General features: G+C 48.2%; 1 protein-coding gene across 5 annotated transcripts; it reads right to left on the reverse strand.

The window, feature by feature from the left end:
- Window positions 1-717: 717 nt before the first annotated feature.
- On the reverse strand, window positions 718-19,243 carry LOC131573548 (transmembrane protease serine 6-like). 5 transcript variants are annotated; one of them, XM_058827612.1, is made up of 18 exons: window positions 19,148-19,243; window positions 16,795-16,949; window positions 16,497-16,639; window positions 16,250-16,317; window positions 14,850-15,034; window positions 12,002-12,043; window positions 10,966-11,170; window positions 10,507-10,643; window positions 10,185-10,297; window positions 9,603-9,712; window positions 8,402-8,544; window positions 7,378-7,476; window positions 5,324-5,437; window positions 4,905-5,021; window positions 4,033-4,201; window positions 3,368-3,639; window positions 2,549-2,685; window positions 718-1,859 (listed from the first exon to the last, which is right to left on the reverse strand). In XM_058827612.1, exons 2-18 carry the CDS (start codon window positions 16,940-16,942, stop codon window positions 1,701-1,703), a joined length of 2,361 nt encoding a protein of 786 aa, XP_058683595.1. In that variant the 5' UTR covers window positions 16,943-16,949; window positions 19,148-19,243; the 3' UTR covers window positions 718-1,700. The 5 variants fall into 5 exon arrangements, with proteins under 5 accessions (XP_058683595.1, XP_058683593.1, XP_058683594.1 ...); XM_058827610.1 differs by having other exon boundaries at window positions 19,079-19,224; XM_058827611.1 differs by having other exon boundaries at window positions 19,060-19,201.
- Between the last annotated feature and the right edge of the window lie 3,066 nt (window positions 19,244-22,309).

Raw genomic sequence — 22,309 nt, forward strand, 5'->3', positions numbered from 1 at the left:
ACTGTTGCAGGCAACTAGTGTGGGCTTGTGGGCTGGGGACAAATGCAGAGCCACCGTCCTTTTCTGGGCCTCCTGTATCACTCGGAGGTGTCCCTGTGCTGGGTATCACATTCCTTGGTGCTTCCCTCCCTGTCCCCCAAAGCAGCTCTGTGCCAGCAGTGTGAGAAGGAGAATGGTGTGCTGCCTGGGTACCAGGAACATGCTGGTACCTAATGTTGTGTCAGCCACCACCAAGCAGATCCCAGTTTTGGGGAGCGGGGCATTTGCTTCACTGCTGTGTCTGAAGACTCCTGAATAAAATTCACAGTCTGTTCCTCCTTGCTGCTTCTCATTTCAAGTGGTAAAAATTCATTCCTGCTGTAAGGGGGTGGGAGTTGGAGAAAAGGAGTTTGGATTCATCACCTGGAGCCACCAGAATCTGCTTGTTCTGTGCCTGTCTTCTGGGGGCTGGAGGTGCTTCCCACTGTGTCTGTGCTGCATCCCCACTGCAGGCAGCTGGGCTACAGAGCAGGTTTGCAGTCCTAAATCATAACAATTAGTGAGGACCACCTGTCTAGTGAATGTGTTGACTCCAGGGACATCTGGGAGCGGGGGGGGGGAGTGGGCAGGGTTGTGGAAACTCTTGCCATTTGCCAGTGTCAGGACTGGAGTTTGGTCAAAAACATAAAAACCTCAAGATAGTTTTTAGCAGGGTGAGGCAAACAAGAGCCAAAAAAATCCTCAAATTAATTTTATTTCTGATTCCAGAGAGTGCCCATTATTACACACACAAACACACACACACACACACACACACACATACACACTGTATATCTTTAGTTAAAAAACCAAACCACAGCAGTTGCAGTTTAAGCCCTGTGCCCTGAAGCCTTCTCCTTCACCTCCTGGATTACTTGATAGAGATAGGAGATGGAAGAGCTTGAGACACCCTGATGTTACAGGTATTTAGAAGGGCTGAGGGAAGGGGATGGGAGTCTGCTCCAGCATTTTTACTGGGGGAAGTGCAGCAGTGGAGGCTGGGTGCTGCTCCAGCAGGGAGGCAGGACACGTGCTTGGGGGTGCGATGCTGGACTCATGCCTGGGAGTCAGTGAGACGTGAAGAGTTGCCTGGCTGAGCTGAACAGCACACTGAACAGCACACGCCAGCTAAGAAAAGAAGCAATTAGGGAGATGGAAGAGGAGGAGTGATGGGAGGGGAAGGGGGATGAAGGATAAGCAGCAGGAAGGAAGAGGGAGGCAGATTGATTTCACAGTTACTGGAATCTCTAACTACATCAGTCACATTTTCTTTCAGCAAATGTTCCAGCATAAGACTGTGGCTGAATCACATGGTTCATGGAAAGTTCAACTCCCCTTATTCCTCTTCTCAGAAACCATCAGCTTGGGACTATTGCTGTGTTTCATGTCATTGCCCCCCAACTCCCTCACCTGCCTCTCTTCTCCCCGCTTTTGGATGGATGGCCAAAAAACCCCTTGGGATGCTCCCTGGGAAGCACTAATGGGGAAGAGGGTCTGTCTGCTTTTCTCTACAATCCCTGCAGCAGCCTTTTTTACCCTGTTCAGAAGAGCATCCTGGGTCTGACAACATCCCACACTCTCTCTGAGAGGCAAGTGAGCAAGATCAGGAATGAGTACCATGTGAGTGTAGGTGTGATGGGGATACATCAGATGATGTACAGAGATAGAGAGATGCACTTTTCTCAGCTCATGGTTTGGTTCATCCAGCCCAGCACTTGAGTGATCCTGGTGTATACTCCATAGTGATTTGCACGTGCACATCCCATTCCCCAGCTGACCAGACCAGCCAGAAACCATCTGCCACTGTGTTCTTTGCAGGCCAGTGGACCTCCAGAATCACCCTAGAAAAAATAAAAGTAAAATAAAGTAATGGTGGTCCACCAGCTTCTGTTGCTTTGAGCCTCTCTGTATACAGACTCCTGGATCCCCTCAGCTCATGCCTGGGACATCTGCAACATTCCTTGTACCTTAGGCAGATGTCAAAAACAGTCTCCAGTGCAAACATCTGACTCAGTTATTTCTTCATCATGCAAATTCCTCCCCCTCAGCCAGGTCCCAAAAAGCTGATTACTCTACTGATTCCTCCTGGTCCATATGGCATTTTCAAATATGTGGCAAGCAAGGAAGCTTGCTGGAATTTAATAATTCCAATGGTTCCCATGAGGGATGGCAGAGAGGAATTCCTTGAGATTGATAGCAGTGGAAGAAGAGACAGGTTACTGTGTATGACAGGTGCTAAAGAGGCTGAGGGTGTAAGAGACTGATGTAGTCACCTGACTTGAAAGTAGGAGGTAGAGTGGAGAATGGGCTGAAATGAGAAAAGGATAATTTAACTGTATTTGGATCCTGTCTAAGGCAAGGATGCTGGGAAGAAGTGGTCATTAGAGCTGTTGGCCACTTAGAGGAAGTGTTGGGAAAGTGACCTTATATGGTCTTTCCCCCCTCATTTCAGGCTGTGGGTTGCATTTGTGAGACTTGGGATACATTCCACCTCTGGTAGTCAACCCTGATCCCACAACTCCTCTTTCACCTGGCAGGCATCCTTCTTTCCCTGGTAGTACCCAGCACACAGCATCCTGGGTGTAATCATGTAGTGATAAGCCTCGCTGCAGATGTTCTGCTGGATGAGCTGCACGTCCACCTTCTGCAGAACATTGCTGATGTGCCCTGAAAAGCAGAGCACCAAAAGAGCACAGGTGAGCTATGGTGGAACTTCCCCTACCCCATGCCTACCTCACTGCATGCTGAAACCTGCCATTGGAATTTCTGTTCTGCTCTCCACTGGCATTACAGTCTCTGACTTTCATCAGAGCACTTTTTCTGCTTGGAAGGCATAAAATTCGCCTTCATTCCTTTCCCTACAGGGATATGTTGTGGGCACTTCAGCTTTTGGGACAAGGAGTATTCTGCTCTGGGAAAACCTCTGGGTTGTCAGAGTTTTGGGTTTGTTTCTCACTGAAATAGATGTTAAGCTCTTGTGTCTAAGAGTACAAACCAGGAGTGTCCAGTTCTGTATAGTCTGCTGAGTGTTTCCAATTAGGAAGCAGCTTGAACAAGTCTGTGAGTGGGTGAAGGCACTAAGCTGACCTGAAGGGCTGTTCTAGTCTTTGGATGAAGAAACACACGCTGTCCCGATACAGATAACCACACTGCCATGCCTGCCTCTCCACATGAGGTTTCAGGGCACTTGACAAGTAACTTTGGTCAACCTATTACCCAAAATCAGAAGGAGTGAAGGAGAATGGATGGAATTGGCATGAATAGAAGTCTGTTCTGCCTATGACACATCTGACTCTGTGTTTCTGCCTCAGCACTGCTGCAGTAGGCTACCAAGAGACCTTGAACCTACCACCTTCCTTCAGGGCTCCCCAGCCAGTGATCCAGCAATGAAGGCCGGGCTCAAAGATGTGAGAAGGAGCAGGCAAGCAGATGGGCTGGATTAAGGGCGAGATGATCACCGGATGATCCAGCTGGAGCAGGGCCACATCATAATCATGGCTGTCCTCCTCGTAATAAGGGTGGAGGAAGAGATGGATAACCTTGAAGGACACCTCTGTATGGCCGGTGGCATTTTGCAAGTATTTGCCCAAGTACACGGTCCAGATGGAGGGGGAGGCCAGCCTGTAGGATGCAGCAGAGGAGCATGGGACCCAAAGGGCACGCCTTGCCGGCAATGCTACACCCATCCTAGCACATGCTGACATCCCAATCGTTCTGACAGTGTGGGGACAACACGGAGCCAAAACAAAGGTGGAGCTGTGCAGCATCTTCTGCTATCATTGCCTCCTCAAAGCTGCTCTGTGAATCCCAGGATTGCCCCTTTTCCCCTGCACAAACCCCCAGATAATACTGCATGTATCCATACTCCTTTCTTCAGTTCCAAACACGGCTGAGGTGCCAGAGGAGGGGTGCAGCTGCCCCATGACATTTTCATCAGTCAGAGAAGCCTCCAGTCATGGATGACATGGAAATCAATGCTAATCTTTCTATCCAGCACCTCCCCTCTCCATTTACCTCTCATCCTGGAAGCAGTGCGCAGCTGAGACCACCCAGCGGTCAGCAATGAGTGTTCCCCCACAAATGTGGCGGCCCCGAACTTGCAGGCTGGCCTGCCATGGCCATTCCCCTTCCACAGAATTCATACCACCCACAATCCTGCTGAGAGGGGCTTGCATTCCACAGTCTGAGGAGAAGACACAGCAGGTACTTCAGGGAAGAAAGGGAACATGATAGACCGTGCCTGCCCTTCCTTTCCTCCTTAGTTGACTGAAGAGTTAGACCTCTAATTTCTTGTCTTACCTAGGCTTTATGTACTGCCCAGGACAGGTCTAGTGAGCACTCCCTTTCAGCATTCCTCACCTTCAGCTGCAGCTTGGGGATGCTTTTGGGGCAACATGCTGACTGTGCTAACTGCTGTGACTTTCAGTACCTACTGAGGCTCCAGAAAAAAAAAAAAAACAAGTAGGGAAATCAAAACATAAACTCTCTCCCTGCCAGTGGCCATGCAGACATGGGTGATTTTCCTGGCTGGAGCCTTGTGCAAAGGCACATAAGCTGACAGAGTGGTCAAACAGGCAGCCTGTGGGTTGAACCTGGCCTGTGAGACATGTCTGTCTGGCCTGATGCCTCTGCCTGAAGGAGGCAGGGAGCAGCTGTCCAAAGAGCAAGTGCCTGCTCACACTCAGCACAGAGCTGGCTAGTTGTTGCTGTCCCTGCCACTGCAGGATGGAGCAGGGCCACTGGTACTGTGGGACTGAGGTGGGGAGAAGGTGGTGGAACAAGGGAGGGTGGGTGCTTATTCTGGTTGGTGGGAGAAAACGGGGCAACTTGCAGCTACGTGTCATCCTGAACCTGCCTGGCTGATGTGTGGCTGATTGTTTCCTCACCACAGTGATTCTCATCAGACAGGTCCTTGCAGTCTGCAGTGGTGTCACACAGGGGGTTGGGTTTCTTCACACAGGTCCCATCTTCACAGCGGTAGGTGAAAGGACCGCAGGGGACCCCTGCAAAAAGGAAGGAAAGCCAAAGCTGAGAGAGGGCAGCTGGTTGTAGATACAGCTGGAAGCCCTTTAAATGAGGAGAAAGGGCAGCAGAGAGCTTAGGGGAACTCCATAAGTTCCCCTTATCATTCCATGATGACAGGGAATTTCCTGAACAAACAAACAACTCACAAACATTGTGAGGAGGCTGGGCAAGTCAGCTCCCAGATGGTGCCCGTATGTCACACGTGGAAAGCACTCAACAGACAGCCTTGGTTCAAGCACATGGGTGGGCATTTGTCATCCCAGCACTGTCTCCTCCCTACCTCCACTGCAGTGTTCTTCATCACTCCCGTTGACACAGTCCAGCTTCTGGTTGCAGACCCTGCTGAACTCGATGCAAGTGCTGTCCTCATGGCACTGGAACTTTGCAGGGCACACTGCTCAGGAGGGAAGCTCATGGGAATCAGGCATGCAAGACAAGGTGTGAGGACAGGGTCATACGTCCTGCAGTCTCTACAGCCTCTTCCCCCACCTCATAGACTGTGCTTAAGACCAACTCTGGTATAGTGCAGCTGTTCAGCTTTTTCCTCACCTGCATTGTAGGTGTGCCTGCATCCTGTCTTACACTTTGCTGTTGCTGACTTAACTTTTCTTGTCTTGGCCTCCTCAGACCCGCCTCAGCACTATGTACTTGCTGTGAGGTCCAAGACTCCTCACTTACCACCACCAGTCCTGGTCTGCTTGCCTTGTTAGGGTTTTGTAGGACTGCATTCTGTCTGGTGAGGTCACTGTTCCGCCTGCCTTGATGTAACCCCAGCTCATGGGTCACTGTTTCGTAGAGACCAGCACTTCCCCTTGCTGCTGAGTCTGAACAACAAAGGATTCTGCAATATCCATGAGTTCTGGTGGACACTGGAGGATGGAGATGGGTCTAAGCTGCCTGTCCACCAAAGAGTTTGACTTCTGTTCACAGATTTTCATATCAGGAACTTGTTGTGTTTGTGTGTACCATTTTCCTACTGCAGTGACTATAATTTCTCCATTAATAGCATCTAGAAACTTCTAGATGACTAAAGGCACATGAAGGTCTGAGGCAACTTGAACTTTGATTTTAAAGACAGGGATTGTTCCATACCAACAATAATCAGAGATACACAAGTGGCAAGGGTATAAGAAAGAAAGGAAATAATAATGTTTCTCTTGTTTTTCAAATGTAAAGCAATGTTGGAAAACACTGAGAAAGCTTGGGGTTTTCTGTCAGTCTTGGTCTGTATCAGCCTGTGGAACTGAATGACATGATACCCCTGGGGCCAAGGAGATGCAGGGATTCAAGAAAGGATTAGATATTCATAAGGATTCAAATGTGTCCATGTCTACAGGAGGGAAGCATGCAAACCCTGATGTAAGACAGCTGGATGATGGGACAGAGGACATTGTCAGCAACACTACAGACAAAGCAAAACCCAACTTGGGCAGTCTTATGTGAGCTCTCACATTTCTAGCACTGAATTTTCCATAGAAAGATTCCTCCTTTCTTTGACTTTAGACTTTTCCTATACCTTCCTCTGAATCTTTCAAAATTGGCCACTCTCTCTAGTGGTTCAGGGCTCTTTACGTGTTAAAAAAACATCTGTAGGAAACAACTAATGAAAAGTTAGTGGTGGCAGCAATATGATGAGACCCAAATCACACCAGAGATGAGAGGATAGATGAATTAGGTGTCATGTCTAATCCTGAATTGTTGTTCCTATGAGAATGGGGCTCTGCAGGGGTTCTGAGATGGTAAGGGTGGAGCCTGCATCAGCACTAACTGCTTTTGGCATGAAGAACCGATTGAGGCTGATCATGGACTTTGATGCTCCCAAACTGGGGCAAAATGCATGAGTGAGGATCTGTACAGATGAAGTGTACAAATGGCCTGGGGGGAAGAGGAGAGAGAAGGGCAGCGGGTGGGCTTGGGGAAGTGAGAGCAGGGAGGGGGATGCCGAGTGGTGTTACAGCAGAGAGGGCTGTAGGCCAGGGCTGAGGCTGGTTGCAGACCCTGGGTGGGAGGAAAACAGGGCAAGGTGGGGGCAGCTTGGTAGGGGGTTTCTTTCAGGCTGCCTGGAACTCTTGGTGCTTTTAGCTACTAGGGGACTGTCCCAGGAAGGCTGTGCTGTGACAGGTGCCAGAAGCATTACTGCTCTTTCCAGAGCAGGCTGAAGCCCTACAGCAGTGGGATGAGACTTCAAAAGACACAGAGGTTTAAGCTTCTGAAGTTGAGGAACAAGGCTGTGCCTTGGCCAACCAAGTCCTCTCCATCTCTCCCTACCTTCAGAGGAGTGAGGGCCTATGTCTTGCTGAGACCAGGGACCAGTGGGGAGAAGAAATCACTCACCACAGTTTCTCTCATCCAGCCCATTGGGGCAATCTTTGATCCCGTCACAGGCTGGGACACACAAACCGTTCACCAAACACAGGAACTCCCCAGGACAGGCTGTGAAACCAAAAGAGAGTAATTAGTTCCAAATGACTGGAAACCTCCGGGCAGCAGAGCACCATGGCTTGAAAAGGTGGAACTGCACACTCTCCTGACCACATGAGCGCTGCTGCAGTGTGCTGGCAGCACCCACTGCACCCCCCAAAATCTGCCATGTCTTCTGCTCTTAACACAGGTATATGGAGCCAGGCTATGCACCGGGGAAAGAGGCTTTCCCTGCATTGTACCAAGGGGCATTATCCAGGACAACACCTATCTGGCACTCCATACATCGGGATCACTGCTGTTTCATGTTTCCTGAACACCATGGGAAAGCTGAAACAGGCTCTTTGGAGTTGTTGCCAAAACTTACGTAGGACCTTGAAGGGGTTTTTGTTAGACACGTTGACAAGTGCACATATTCAGGGACTGGTGTGCATTACTGGCACCCTTTAGGAGGGAGACAGTGAAACCTTGGAAAGACAGACTGTGGGCGGCATTTGCATATGTGTGTATTTGTGTGCAGTTTTATTTATCTCTTGTTTGCACGGATTCCAAGGTGAGCAGGAAACAGCTCTCTCTAAGAGATCTTGTAATCAAAACAAGTGTTGCATCAAGCCAAGGTGCTTTCTCATTGAATTCCCAAGGCCAGTTTGTGATGCTGCCATGAGGGTAAGGTTTTAGGCAATTTTATGCCCTTGGGTTTTGTTGCATGGAGGCTCTGGCCACAAGAGGCAGGGCCAGATGTGCAGGAGCAGCTTTGCACATAATTGCCTCCTCTTTTAGGGGCATCACTGGTGCATCACTGATTTGCGAGAATCTTCCTGAAGGGTGAATGGCAGCTAGGGCTCCCAGGCCATGCCTTGTGTTTCTCCCAGCACAAACCAAGTGCAGAGGGGCTGCTGGTCCCCCCACTAAGGAGCAGGGAAGAACTTGAGCTTACGGTCAGATTGCTTGTACAGGCTGTAAGCTGCCTGTACACCAGGACCGGTTAAGGAGATCTGTGAGGTGAAGGTGATGCTGATGTCAGCAGATGTGACTGGGATCCTCTCAGCGTAGGCTTGTAGGGTCCGCAGGCCACACAACCTGAGGGGCAAACACAGGTGAGGTGGATTGGACAGGGAGGCAGGAGACAGGGCAAGGGGGCTCAGTGGGGCTGGGGTGGGAAAGGGGTCACACAAATGGGGTGCTGCAGGCAAATCAGGAATACAAAATGCCTTCAGTATGCATGAGATACAGAGTCCAGAGGGACCCTCCTATCTTTGGACATTTCCCACTTTCTGGCCAGCACTGAGATCAGGCCGTGCAATGCAGTTCAGTTCTTACAGTGAAAGAAGATTCTCCTTCATCATCTTCCCGAAGAAGCCATGTTGTAGAAATTGTGGCACTGACAGCTTAAGAGAGGAAGGCAGGGAGAGAAAAAGTGGAAATCCAAAGCCAGGGTAACATAATGTCTGGATCAGATCCTTCGTAGGAAGACAAGTTACCTCTACAGGAATCATGGAGAAGGCACTAATGAGGTGGGCTGGGGGAGGTTTTGGAGGGAAACAGGCAATTTTGCACTAAGTGAGAGGAAAAGCAAAAGCTGTAGGTCCAACTATCTCAGAGCCTGTTCTGAGGAGATGGGAGTACAACAGGTCTCCATCCTTCACACTGAGGCAGTGGTGAGAAGTAGCCCCAGCAACATACAGGTGCTAATTCTGGGAAGTCCTGCTGGGAAAGTGGCTGCAGTCAAAGCAGGAGGATATGGAGCTAAGGGGAAGATCTGTACGGAGGTGGATTCAAGGCAATGGCACACAGAGATAATATTGCAGAGGTGGTGACAGGCAGATTTGCAAACACTGGAGACGTGGGAGGACACCAAGGTTACACACACAGGAGAAAACTAAGAAGCCTGATGCAAACAGCAAGAGAGAGAAAGCAGGTTGGTAGCTCAAAGCAAATCTGTGAGAAATGTGTTCACTGGGGAGAAAGAGAATAAGATGGGCAGAAAAGCAGGAGACACCAGCACAAAGAGTGGCCACAGAGTATGGCTCTTCTTCCTCACATATGGTGGCTGAAGTGAGCAGAGCACTGCAGAGGTTTAATCCCAGTTTTATCCCAGGTGGGAAGTGAGAGACAGAAACCAGGACCCCGCCACACACCTTCTGTTCTGAATTATCCATTGGCCTTGGGTACAGGGCAGGTCGTGCTTCTGTCTGCTGAGTGCGTAGGCATCGAACCAGAGGGTGACCCCATAGTCGAGGGATGGGACCTGCAGACAAGGGGATGCGGAGTAGAGGGCAGATGGCTCCTAGGAGTGTTACAGCACACTCTATAGATCAGAAATGAGCAGAGCAAATGTGAAGGCCAGACATGTTCGGCCACATTGCAGGTCAGAAAGAAGCACCCTCTAAACTGGAGCCATGCCACAGCCCTGTGTGGCTCTGCTGGTGGTGTCAAAGCCTGGCAGTTCTTATCAATTCCTATAAATCTGGTTCTGTTTTGAAGAACTCCTCTGGAGATCAGATTTCGGATTCCTCCTCAACTACGGCATCTCTGTGCTGGTATGCAATATTAGAGTTCTTCCCCCTCAGAAACACACCTGATGTGGAGGCTGGGCAGGCTGTCACCTTTGCATCTCATGGTGATCTGACTGAGAGCCCTGGCTGTACCCCCTGCAATGTGCGGAGTGCTGCCTGTGTTTTGGGGACAGGGTGGATGCTCTTGTGGGAGCTGGCTCTTACCATCATGTGCCAGGTGCACTGCGTGTTGGGCGAGTAGTAGCTGGGGTAGTGTGGCGTGCTGATCTTCCCCTGCAGCTCCAGGCTCTCCCGCAGAGTTATGTTCACCTCACAAGCTGTAAATACAGATGTTCAAAGCCCTGCTCTCTGTCAGCTCAGCCTCAGCCCGGGGAGGCCATGTAACCTGCCTTTTACTGGCCACCCTTGCAATTCAGAATGAATTCTGCCCCTAACAGGGATGCAGGATCTCTAGGAGCTGTGATGCTGTAGGAGAAAACCCGTCTTCTCCCTGTAACTATAGCCACTCTCCTCCAGCCTTCCTCACCTTTGAGGGGCACTGCCTGGGCTGAGAGGATGAAGGGGTCATAGTAGCTGTACATGGCTTTCTTCCACACAATGGACATGACAGGGCCAGATGAAAGGACTTCCACGATGGGCTCCTGCCGGCTGCAGCCATAGATCCTCAGGGGAAAGAGATGAAAGTATAGGAGTGAGGCAAGCAACAAACAAATGAAAGAGGAGAATGAGAAAGACAATGGATATCTGTGTGATGCACACACAGCAATTGTAAGGCACTAACTGAACCAAACAAAGGGCCAAGAGCGACAGCCCCTGCAGCACAGTAGTGCGAGATATCCCACATCAGTGACTTCAGCTGATGCAGGCAGGTTGTACATCAAGCAGAACCTCCTCTGGTGTCATCTGACACCTTCCCCTGCTGTGGAGTGTTGTGCCATCCTGCCTGTCTTCCCCACCGTGTCCTCCCTGCTCAGGAGCTACCTACGAGGTGATGAGGTGTTTCTCCAGGGGCCCAGCTGCGTCATACATTGCCAGGCGGTCCCTGCAGTCAGGCAGAGTCCACTCCAGGCGTAGCTTGATCATGTAGCCCTTGAGGCCATGGACGTGCCAAAGACAACTGGAGGCCAGGTAGTCAGGGCCCTCCAGCCTAAGGATGTCATCGTCCTGGACATAGCTGTACCTGTAGCAACCTGAAATAGACGTGGTTGTAAGAGAAATTAAGATATGGGATTGTCACTTGGTACATCAGTGTAAGCCCTTTTTTAGGGTAAGGTTGACTCATCCCAGTGATCTCGGTTTACTTTTACGTATGTTGTGGTGGCACTGATCCTTTTGTACCATTGCCCCAGTTTCTCTAAGAACTGTCCCCTCTTACTTGGTTAACCTAATACTACCTCAGGCTTTAAATATCAGCACAGCACAGTTATCTTCCACTGGCTTTATTTACTTTTTCACCTCTTTCTCCTCTCAGCCCCATACTCTTCCTGGCTTTAGATCTCCCTCATCTGAATTCCAGGTTTCAGAAGACTTTCACACCAGGATTTTTGAGTAAATATCACTTTAAAGATGAGCTTCTAATAGCACATCTAATGCAAGCTGCCAGACAGAGAACTTACAACACTGCCTGAAATCAGTAAAAGCATCTTCAAACATTGCCAAGACAACAGACTCCTAAATGAGCCACATCCACTGCAGAGCCATGCAGGAAACCCCCACCCCACTCAGCAGCATTGCATCTGCACTGGTACCAGTACACCCAGCTATTTCACAGTTCTCATTAGGACCAGGACAAGTCTAATGTGGCTGCATTGCCCCTGGCAGCTGACATCTCTGCCTAGAGCCATCCAGTACATAGTTGTCATGTAGTTCGGATCTGACCAAGCAGCAGCACTGGTGCTCCCTTGCTCCTACTCTCCCCTTCCCAGGATTTACAGCTCCAGGAGGCCAACAAATTTTCTGTCCCCTGTGAGAATTCCTCCCATAAAGTCATGAACTCAAAAGGAAAGGAGAAGGTAGCCTACCCAGAGTGGATTTCAGCACTACTATGTCTTTCACACTGGATTCTGTTAGAAAGAAAATATATATAAAAGAAGATAAACAAAAATATAAACTGGATAAAAAAAGATAATCTGATAACCTAGCACGGTAGGTGAGGACTCCTTTCCTTCCTTATTGACTTAGTTTAAATTTGTAAATATTTGTAAAAAAATGTGTAGTTTAAAATAGTAAATTTGGGAGAAAACTTTTGAATGGACTCCAGGACACTTATGTAACTAGCTCAAAACATCAGCGTGGGGCATCCTTCAGGTACCTCTCTGTCTGCTCTCAGGGACCTGTTTCAGTCATGCCTTCCCCAACCCATCTCTCTGGGATATTTGTCTGCCCCTGACTCAAATCCAACAGTCCTAATTCTTGCTTTCCAGCCCATCAGGGACTTCTCTGCCTTTTTTCCTTGCCCATTTTGGTCTGCTGTTCTGGGACCTCTTCCCCTTCCCAGGAGGGCTGGGCATTGCTTCAGGCAGTCATCTCCCTCCTCTGCCAGCCTCATCTCAGGGCACAACCCCACTTCCCAGAGCCTTCGTCATCTGCTGTCCCACCACAAAAAATGTCCAATCAAAAATATGGGAGTCACTGAGGGTGGAGAAGGAGTTGTCTCTTGATGACCACTCTGTGATGAGCTACTCAACATCCTTACAGAGTCCACCTTTAGAGGAGGGAGCTGCAGAGAAAGTGACCAGCAGGGGCTACAGATTTGTGCAAAACAGTCACAGGGTGGATAACACTTTAAGAGAGCTGGGCTTTTCTCCAGCCTCCCAGCTGAATCAGAATCAGCCAGAGATCAGGTGCTACTGGGAATAATTGCCAAAATAAAAGGCACTGTGAGGTCAGCTGGGAGTGAGGGTTGTTGTTGGGGGCTTGCCTAGGTCAGGGCTTTGGTCTTCTGTAGCTTCTAAGCAAATCTGTGGGGACAGATGAGTGGTTTTGTCATAGCAAACACAGTTGTTGTGGAAAATAGTATCCTGCAGGCATGAGGCAGGCTCCTAGGCACGCTCATGTGCTATAGAGAGTAGTCTGTGCAGAGCTGGTAGTAAGTACTCTTTTATCTGAAGGTAATAAAACAGAGTTTCTGTAGGGAACAGGAAGTCCCGAAAGATTTTTGGGGAAGGGGGAAGCCAGTGTACTGGGGTGAGTGTGGCTGTTAGTACAAATAAAGCACTGGAGATGTTGGAGAGGTTCCTGCACTAGGCAATGGCTTGCAGCTCTGTGTCTCAAGGCAGAGTGAAATTTAGAGCTGAGCAGGCCAGCAAGAGTCTGTGAGGAAGCAATGAAGTGCTAATAACCTGCTATTAGCTGGCTGTTTTTCCACTCTGTACGGGGCAAATGAAACCAGAGGTTAAGTCACTGGCTGGCGGTCACCCTGGCTCAGCAGTATAAGTAATTTCTGGCTTTTGTCTCAGTTATCAGACTGTACTTCTGACTGGAGAGGAAAAGACCTAGGGAAAGCAGAAGGATCTGGATAAACTACAACTGGTGTTTTAAGCCCAAAATAGAAAGAAGTGTGGTCTGCTGAAATGAATAGAACAGTGAAACAGATGCAAAGCAAATAAGAGGGAACTGGGAACAGCTAAAATTATGGCACCATCATTTTTATTTGTTTATGAGTTGCATTATGAAGTGAACAAATAAAAGGAAAATGCTAGATGGGCGGACTTGGAAGGATTTAGCACATTTCCTTGTGATATCTTTCTTAACAAAGTTCATTTAAATTGGCTGAGCGTAGGGTCTGGCATTCTGGAAGCAAATCATAAGTAGAAGTAAGGAACTAATGGTAACTGTGGGAGGAGATGTCTTGATGAGATGCTAATACAGCTTCTGACTAAGACCTTACAATTATGGTCTGGATGAGGGAGTGAAAATAATTTAGAGGAAATTGAATTTTCTTTACAGGCATCAAAAAATGACCCACAAAACAACTGGGATGTGGGGGTAAAAGTTAAAGAAAGTATGGGTAGGATATAATTAAAGAAGCTTCATCTTAGAATAATGCAAGATAGCATGCCTAGGGAAAAAGAAAAAGCAAACAACTTGGAGATGTAACATCTCATGGGAAAAAGAAACTTGGAAATAGGAGTCCCAGGAGGAGGGAAGAAACAGAGTGTATTTTAACACCTGTGAGATTTGGGACTCTGTAAGGGGGATCAGACTAGGCTGACAAGTTAAGCCTCATTACAAGGATCGAACATAAATTCCACTGGACCTGTATGCATTGACTATATATATGTCCCTAGTCCCTTACCTAACACCTACTTTAGAGCAGTTTTGTATGGGTGGCTTTTTAAACAGGCTGTGACCTTCACTGTGAGCAACAATAAATAATCCTTAAAATCATGTCAGGAACCGAAGTGACAATGATGCTTTGTCTCAGAGGAAGACTTAGTGGTGACTCAGATATGTTGCTTTTTTTCTCTCTATCAAATAGTCTGGAATAATCTCCCAAAGGAAAGTAGGAAACCTAAGTGCTTGGTATTTTCAAGCTGAGCTGATCTAAGTCATGTCTAAGATCTTGCTCTACAGAAGCCAAAGCAGATGGGTGAAAAAAGAATCACTTATCTGATTGTGGTCAGGTATATCTCCAATAATTTTAATTCTTCAAAGGAAGGATTTTTAAATTTTTTTTTAAATCAAACTTCAGTTCTTCTCTATCAGGGAAAAAATCTGCATAATTGTATTTCCTGATCCTTACTATTTTCCTCATCCTCTTCAGGTTTCCTCTGTCTCCTTCAATAGACTCCTGGCCTTTTTTCCTAACCTTCTACATCATGGAGCATTTCTGACTACTTGGGCCACAGCTGAGCAGCTGGTACTTACCCAGGAGAACCAGAGAGTCGGGGTTGATCCTGTACTCTGTCTGGTAGGACAGGCTGCCTGAGCTGTTGAAGCTGGTGGAGAGCTCTTGGTGGAGCACTGTGTTTACCCTCTCAGCAGTTGCCTCCTTCTGCTGACTCTCAGGGATTTGCAGGGTGAACCAGAAGAAGAAGGTCAGAGCTCCCTCCCTAACAGAGAAATAGCATGTAAAATATTCTTGCTCTTCATCTCCAGAATTGCTGGAGAGACAAACCTTGGAGAATTACCCTCCCCACTATTTTTCCACAAATCAGACATATCTGTGTAGATTTTCCAGCTCTGCTGCTGTGACCCAGAGGAACCTCTCTGAGTGAGGCAGGAGAGTTGCAATAGCCATGGTGTGAGTCAGTGCTCCGTGCTTTGTGGGAAGAAGCCTTTCCATGCCATCTGCTCTAGTGATGACCATATGAGCTCAAATTAATGTGATAATTAATCAAGACTAGTCTAATGAGTAGTCTCATTTCAAGTAGAAATGACCTTTGGGTACTACTGACCAGGGGTTGAAAAGAGAAGCCCAGTCTCATCTCCCAGTGGTGACAAGTGGATGATTTATGACCAGGTACCTTACCACAACCCATTAAAGCTGCAGGAGGCTGTGCCTGGGAAAGTTCTGTTCAACCAGCTGCTAGAGAAAACTGGCTGGGAGAGGGCAAGGAGATGCTGAAATATATCATTGTTCAGTAAAAGGCTAGAGGAAGATGTGCAAGAGAAACATTTCTTTCCCCCATTGAAAATGGAGTTACATCCAAGTTGGAATGTTCCTTAGATGAAGGACAAATTTGGGGTGTGGTTTTCCATAGGAAAAAAAATCAGAAGCAAATGACCATCAGTATGGAAATTATTTCTGCTATCCTGTTCTACTGTTAAGACCTGCAAAGCTGTAGTCCCACATCTGTCCCATTCCACTGTTATCCTGTTCCCAGGTGGTCCAGGCTTCTTGGCGGGAATAATTTTTCCATGGTGCATTCTGGCCTCTCCCTTCTGGTGCCTAGAGTCAGGCCATAAAATTGCTTTCTTGAATTAGAAAAATTTATTTCCAGCTGCTTAGTTTCTACTGACAATGCCAAGACAATTTTTTTTTATCTCTTCCCAATGATTTTTTTTTTTTTACTCTCTTGAACTTTTGCCCCTCTGAAAAATTTCTCAGTTTTGGCTTTTCATCATGACCTGGGATCAACAGAAACATCAAAATATCCCCAGCTCTGTTATGCTGGAACCATTCTGAATCTGGACTGTCCAGCCTAGTCTGGAGGTCATGGCAGGGACTGCAGAAGTTTGTCATGGGCAGATTTCAGTGAAACCAGAGTACAATTTACTGGAAACTTTACACAGGAGCAAGCAAATATGCTGCAGGTGCTACTCACCCAAAGGCATACACCGTGCTCGAGTTGTAGTACCGACCCAGCTCTGTGGCACGAATCAGTTCCTTCAGCTGCAACGAGAACATTGTCTGATAATTACAGTGCAATGTTGTGGTGGCTGATCTGATCTTTCATCCCTCTTGCTGCGCAGGGCCACCAAGCCTGCCCTTGCATGGGGGTGTCTGACCCCTTCCTCATTCTACTCCCTGAGCAGCCTCAGGGCTGGCTCTGTTCATGGAACTGCCCTCACCATGTTCTGGAGCTTAGCTGACTCCACCCAGAAGGCTCTGGACTCCACCTGCCCAAGGTCCGGGGAGTACTGGCGGTTGAGGACCTGGAGGCTGCCACAGTAAAACTGCAGGATGGATGGCTCCAGGTGCCATGGTCTGTAGTCTGTCAAGAGAAGACACTTAGCAACATGTAGGAAAGAGGGGGTTACCCCTGTGTATGAATGTCTAAAGACCACCCAGAGTCACTAATGTGCTTTGGGCTGGGCATTGCTTTGTCTACCCACCTCCTGCTGGGGGGGAAAACATGTGAATTTTTACCTAGGAAATACCAGGTTGCTGCAGCAGCTCCAGCCAGCACAAGAAAGGCTATCCCAAGGGGCACATAGCGGAGACAGCGGCGTGAGTTAGTCTCTGATTTGTCATTTGAGAGGGAGCTGGAGTCTTCCTCCTGTTCCTCGGCCTCCATCAGGCTCCTATGGTGACACAGCATGCCAGGGTCAGGTTGGTTTTTCTGTTTCCCTTTACACCTTCTCTGAAGGTGTTATACCAAATCTGTCTTCCTCTCTCCCAAGATCTATGGCCCCAAGAGATTGCTGTGCAAATCATCAAAGGGTTTGCTCAAAGCAAATGTGGATAAAACTGCTAAATTAGTGGGAGACAGGCTTCTAGGACACTGTTTTGTCTACATCTCCTGGAAATCCCTTGGTTTTCAAAGGCATTCCCTGGGTTTGCTTCTGTCAAAACTGCAAATTAGTACAAAAATTGATTTCTCTGAATACAAAAGTGTTGTCCTCCCAGGCTGGGAATTGTTTTAAAGCTGGTATTTTATTGATCTAGATCAATGCAGAAGAAAATCAGTGACCTGAAATGTGAGCAGAAGTTGCGCAAAGCAGCCACTGCCTGGGAACCTGAAGTTACACTTTGCCTGCTGTGCCATTTTTATCTTGATCCCTAAAAGTAAGCAAACATTGCCATTCCCACCAGGCCGTGTGTTCCCAGGCAAAGCCAATGCTGGCACTGTCTCGATAGCTGAGCTAATGAGAAGAGAGCACCTGAGTAGTGTTCAGTCCTTCACCACCACCTGCCTGTGCCAGGAGACACGTTCTGTCTTCCTTTGCCCCTTGTCTTCCCCAAAGCTGCTTCTTTTGCTTTTCCTGACTGCTTCCCTTCTGTCAGCCCCACGCTCTGAGGGTAAGAAATACCGTCACTCAAGAGAGCCACATTAACGCTGGTTTGTCACCAACTTTCCTCCTCCTTTCCTCTGCCACCATGGTAGTACATGCCTGTCCTGAAAGTTTTTCTGTGTTTCTGCAGTTGGAGAGCAAAGGCATGTGAATGCATCTGCACAGGAAAACACGGAGGTCTTGTGGAACGCTTGTGGTCCTGTCTGTGTGTCCATGAGTCATCTTTGTTCCCAGTGGTGCATGTGAATATGGGGAGAGGAGTGCATGGGAGGGACTTGCTACAGCTGAGGGAAGAGGTGGCTGGCCTCATGCACATTTTAGCCCGTGTGGATGCCACTGAGCATCACTTGATAAGGGTGAGTGGGCTTTTCAGCCTGCTCCCCCCAGTTATGGAGCCCCAAGCCCTCCAGGCTGCCTTGCAACGTTACATTTGCAGAACGTAAGCACCAGGTAACTCACTCCAGAACATTAAAGCCAGCCTGGTGAACACCCACACTCGGACAAGCAGTCACACATCCACTTGCTCTAACACACCTTTGCAGAGAGGCAGGCAGTACAAACAGGCCCAGCACAGGCTGCCCTCCCTTGCTCCTTTTGGGGCACCTTTCTCAGCAACCCCTGGGAAGGATCTCCTCCCCAGGGAGCCAAGTTGGGTAGCCCAGGAGAGCAAGGGAACTTCTCTGCTACCATAGCATCCCTTCAGAAGCAGCAGGCATAAGCACACAGCCACAGATGGATGGGCAGGGGAGAGAGGGCAGGAAACAGCAGAAGAGCCTCTTTGTTAGTAGATTTGATGGCAGGCACTGGGGTTTCCCCCAGAGCTTGCAGACCTACCTCTAAAGCCTGCTGCTGCCTGTGAGACCTGGCCCACACCCCAACTCACACCTGCAGGGAGTGGGGCAGGAAGCAGGACATCTATTTACCCAGCTCAAGGTCTCCTCAGTGATCAATATCCTGGTGCCATGTCCCTTCAGCTTGGCCTTTGTCCTGCACCATCCTGCTGCAGTGGGTCAGCGCACCCTGCACAATGGCTTTTTTTCTTTTCTGAAATGGAGGGTTTGGAGGCTTAAAGCAGGAGAAGATCTGCAGGCTGAGCAGGGGAAGTCCAGAGAAAAGTCAAGGTAGGAGCACCTCTAGCTGTGCAGAGAAGAGCAGTCCAGGAGACTGGTGCAGATCGCTTACGCTGTTCTCCTGGGGGACAGGGAGTTGCTGAGCAACTGCTGTATTTCTTAGCCACCCCTTGGTCCCATTGGTGTGTGCTCCCCAGCACAGGGATGGAGCAGATGCTGGCTGGCAGGGGTAGATGGCTGGAAGGAGGGAAGACAGCAGTAGAGAGCCCGTCTGGTTACCAGAGCGTTCATGCAGATGAAAGCAAAGCACAGTGCCACTCAGCGTCAACCTCAGAGACCCCCTCTTGCCTTCTTGCGCTTCTCGCTGCCCAGTCTCCTGACACTGGGCTCTCCACACTCTGCTGCACCGCCACTCACACCTCCCTGCAGCATCTGCTTTTCTTCCAGCCCCTGGTCCTCCTCTGCTACTTCTCCCACACGACCTTCTGCTAACAGTCCTGCGCGTCTGTATGTGCCCCTTTGTTTTTCACAGAAAGCAGAGACAGCTAGAGCAGAGTAAACAGAGTTATTCTGTCAATAAATGGGTGACTCCTGACCCAGGGCTGAGCTCCAGCCAGTGACATCCACCTGGGGTTGAGCTCATTTGGGCCAGGGCTCACTTGGGCTCATTTTGGCAGCTGGGCAGGGATAGATATTTTTCATCTCTGCCACTAGACCAGGTTCAGTCTGGGACTGCATGAAGACCAAAGCCATTGCTGTAGTTGCCTCATGGTGGATTCTAGTAGATAAACATTAAATGTAGATAGAAATCTGTAGTGTTTTACTGGGAATGCTTTCAGAACTGCTCAAGAGATTTGAGACCTGATTTCACTTTTAAAAGTTACTTTGAACCAGAATTTCCACAGATAATGAGGGAGAAGCTGCATCTTTAGGCTCATATGTAGCTTTCCTGAGTTTACAGTATGAGGGGCTTGCCACAGTGGGTCAGAACCCATCTAAAGGTACTTCTCAGTGACAAAGACATTACTTTTTTTATTTAAATTTTCCTGAAAAGAAGAATTTTCATTCTCTGGTGTTTTCAGCAGAACAAAAAATGCAGAAGCTCAATCTGATCTATCTAAGCAAGCATACCACATCTATCACCACAGGCTTTTGAATAAACCAAGGACCCAAACCCTTGATCAGATCTGACTTCAGAGGAATATTTTACTGCAAGTACCCTTGCTTTCTGTTTCTCCACCGTAAAAAAAAAAAGAGGAAGAGATGTGGGAGGAGGCTGAGAGTGATATCTATTTATGAACAAGGTATCTTGGAAAGGAGATGAGAGATGTGACAGCTATCTTTGCTGTCTCTAGGCTTAAGATAAAGAGAGGACTCGTGCCTGTGGCTGTTAGCTTGATATTTTCCACACCGATATTTTCCACATAGTGCTGTTTTTCAGCTTTGGTTTGCCGCTGGTACTGACGGACACAGTCGTAGCGTGTTTCTGTGGGTTTGCGAACCACACGCCGTGTTCTCATGGGCTTGAGAGCGGACTGACTGCTCCCCATGTGACATTTCCAAAGGGCTGTTGGGAACCCAGCAGCGAAAGGTCCCCAAATCACTGAGAGTGTTATGACTCTGGCATTCACAACCTGTGTTACTCAGATACAGGACCACATGATCTCGTCTTCCTGGAAGAAAGGTCCGGTTATCGCCAGATCTGACGCTGAGCACTTCCTGCCGCAGTGTGTCACAAATTCACACCCAGCATGGCTGCGAAAGCAGTGCTAACAGCTTGCCAGCTCCAAAGCTGTCAACATTTTCACAAAAAGGGGGGGGGTGGAAAAATACTGAGCCAGCAGGACAGTCCTCAGGATCTTGCAACAGGATCACCTCTAACTCTGCTTTCTTTTATATGTGTTGGAGTCCCTTGGGGCAGGTAGTAGGAAGGAGAGCTAAAGGTATATTAGTTGGAGCAAAACTTTACCTAGTTCCCTATTTAGAAAAGCTGTTAATCATTTCTCCTCACCCCAAAGGACAGAAAAACACTGTATATTACTTAATATTTTGTTTATTTACAAAGAAGCAAACCTGGTTTTTTTTTTTGTGTTCAGCAGCAAGATGTACCCAGTAAGAGTACAGATACATAGTTTAGTCATGCAGAGAGAAAATTAGAGAGGAGAAAGCCCAGCTAGAACTCAATCCAGCCACCACCATCAAAATTAACAAAAATATTAATAACAAAAAAGAGGATCAAGGAGAATCTCCATCCTTTATTTGACTTGGCAGGGGAATATTGGCAACAAGAATGAGGCTGAGCTACTTAATGCCTTCTTTGCCTCAGTCTCTGACAGAAAGACCAGATGTCCCCAGGGTACCCAGACCCCTGAGCTGGAAGACAAAGACAGGGAGCAAAATAAACCCCCCATAATCCAGGAGGAAGTAGTTAATGACCAGCTGTGTCATTTGGACACTCCCAAGTCTGTGGGGCTGGATGGGATCCACCCAAGAACACTGATAAAACTGGAGGAAGAGCTTGCCAAGCTACTCTCCATCATTTACCAGCAGTCCTGGCTAGCCAGGGAGGTCCCAGGTGACTGGAGGTTAGCCAGTGTTATAAATCCGTATTGTGGTATTGGCTTTCGCAAGTATTAGGATGAATATTATATGTTAAATACTTTTTGGCTATGTATGTACTTTTTCTCTTGCTAACAAGTTTTAAGCTTAAAGGAATTTCGTGGTACAAAGCATGGAAACCCCAGAGGGCAAAGACAGTGAGGCCCAAGCTGTTATCAGCGGAAGAACAACGGAGACCAGGCTGTTATCAGCAGCCAGGACCAGGCTGTTAGCAGCAGAAGGATGTGAAGCCCAGCTGTCACCAGGGCAGGACAGGGGGCTCAGACTGTTATCAGCACTGACCACTTGCAAAGAAAGGAAATCAAATTCAAATAAAATGATGATCAGCAAAAATAAAAACCATACAGAGCATTCTCTGAAGAGGCGGGTTCAGGGCATAACCGTGGAAAATGCTTCTTAGAAAAGTTTGAATATGCATTAAACCCTCACAGCAGGAGGGGATAAAAATAATGTTCCAAAGATATCAGGTGTGTTCCTGGCTACGTGCCAGGGGCACCCAGTCGTTTTAACCCTTTGCTTTATTTCCTTTTTCTCCTAATTGTCTTTTTGTTTATATTAAATTTTTTTATAATCTATAAAGAAAAGGGAATCTCGCTTTTCACACCAGTGTGACACCCATCTCCAAAAAGGGCTGGAAGGAATATCTGGGGAACTACAGCCCTGTCAGCCTGACCATGGTGCCACAAAAGGTCATGGCACAAGTCACCTTGAGTGCCATCACATGGCAGGTGCAGAGCAACAAAGGGATCAAGCCCAGCCAGCATGGGTTTAGGAAAGGTTGGTTCTGCTTGACCAGCCTGATCTCCTTCTATGAGAGGGTGACCACTTAGTGGATGAGGGAAAGGATGTGGATGTTGCCTACTTAATCTTTAGTAAAACCTTTAACACTATCTACTACAGCATTGTCCTGGAGAAACCGGCAGCCCATGGCGTGGATGTGTGTACTCTTTGCCAGGTAAA

The sequence above is a fragment of the Poecile atricapillus genome, chromosome Z (genome assembly GCF_030490865.1).
Source record: "Poecile atricapillus isolate bPoeAtr1 chromosome Z, bPoeAtr1.hap1, whole genome shotgun sequence".
In the NCBI taxonomy this organism is placed as follows: domain Eukaryota; kingdom Metazoa; phylum Chordata; class Aves; order Passeriformes; family Paridae; genus Poecile; species Poecile atricapillus.

Bases quoted from the DNA above. Each gene is read 5' to 3' on its own strand.
- LOC131573548 (XM_058827612.1), bottom strand. From the start codon at position 16,942: ATGGAGGCCGAGGAACAGGAGGAAGACTCCAGCTCCCTCTCAAATGAC. The intron at 10,298-10,506 runs GTGAGGAAGGCT...CTGTATTTACAG, and splicing joins CCAGGCAGTGCCCCTCAAAG to CTTGTGAGGTGAACATAACT. The intron at 2,686-3,367 runs GTAGGTTCAAGG...TCTGCTTTTCAG, and splicing joins GGGAGCCCTGAAGGAAGGTG to GGCACATCAGCAATGTTCTG.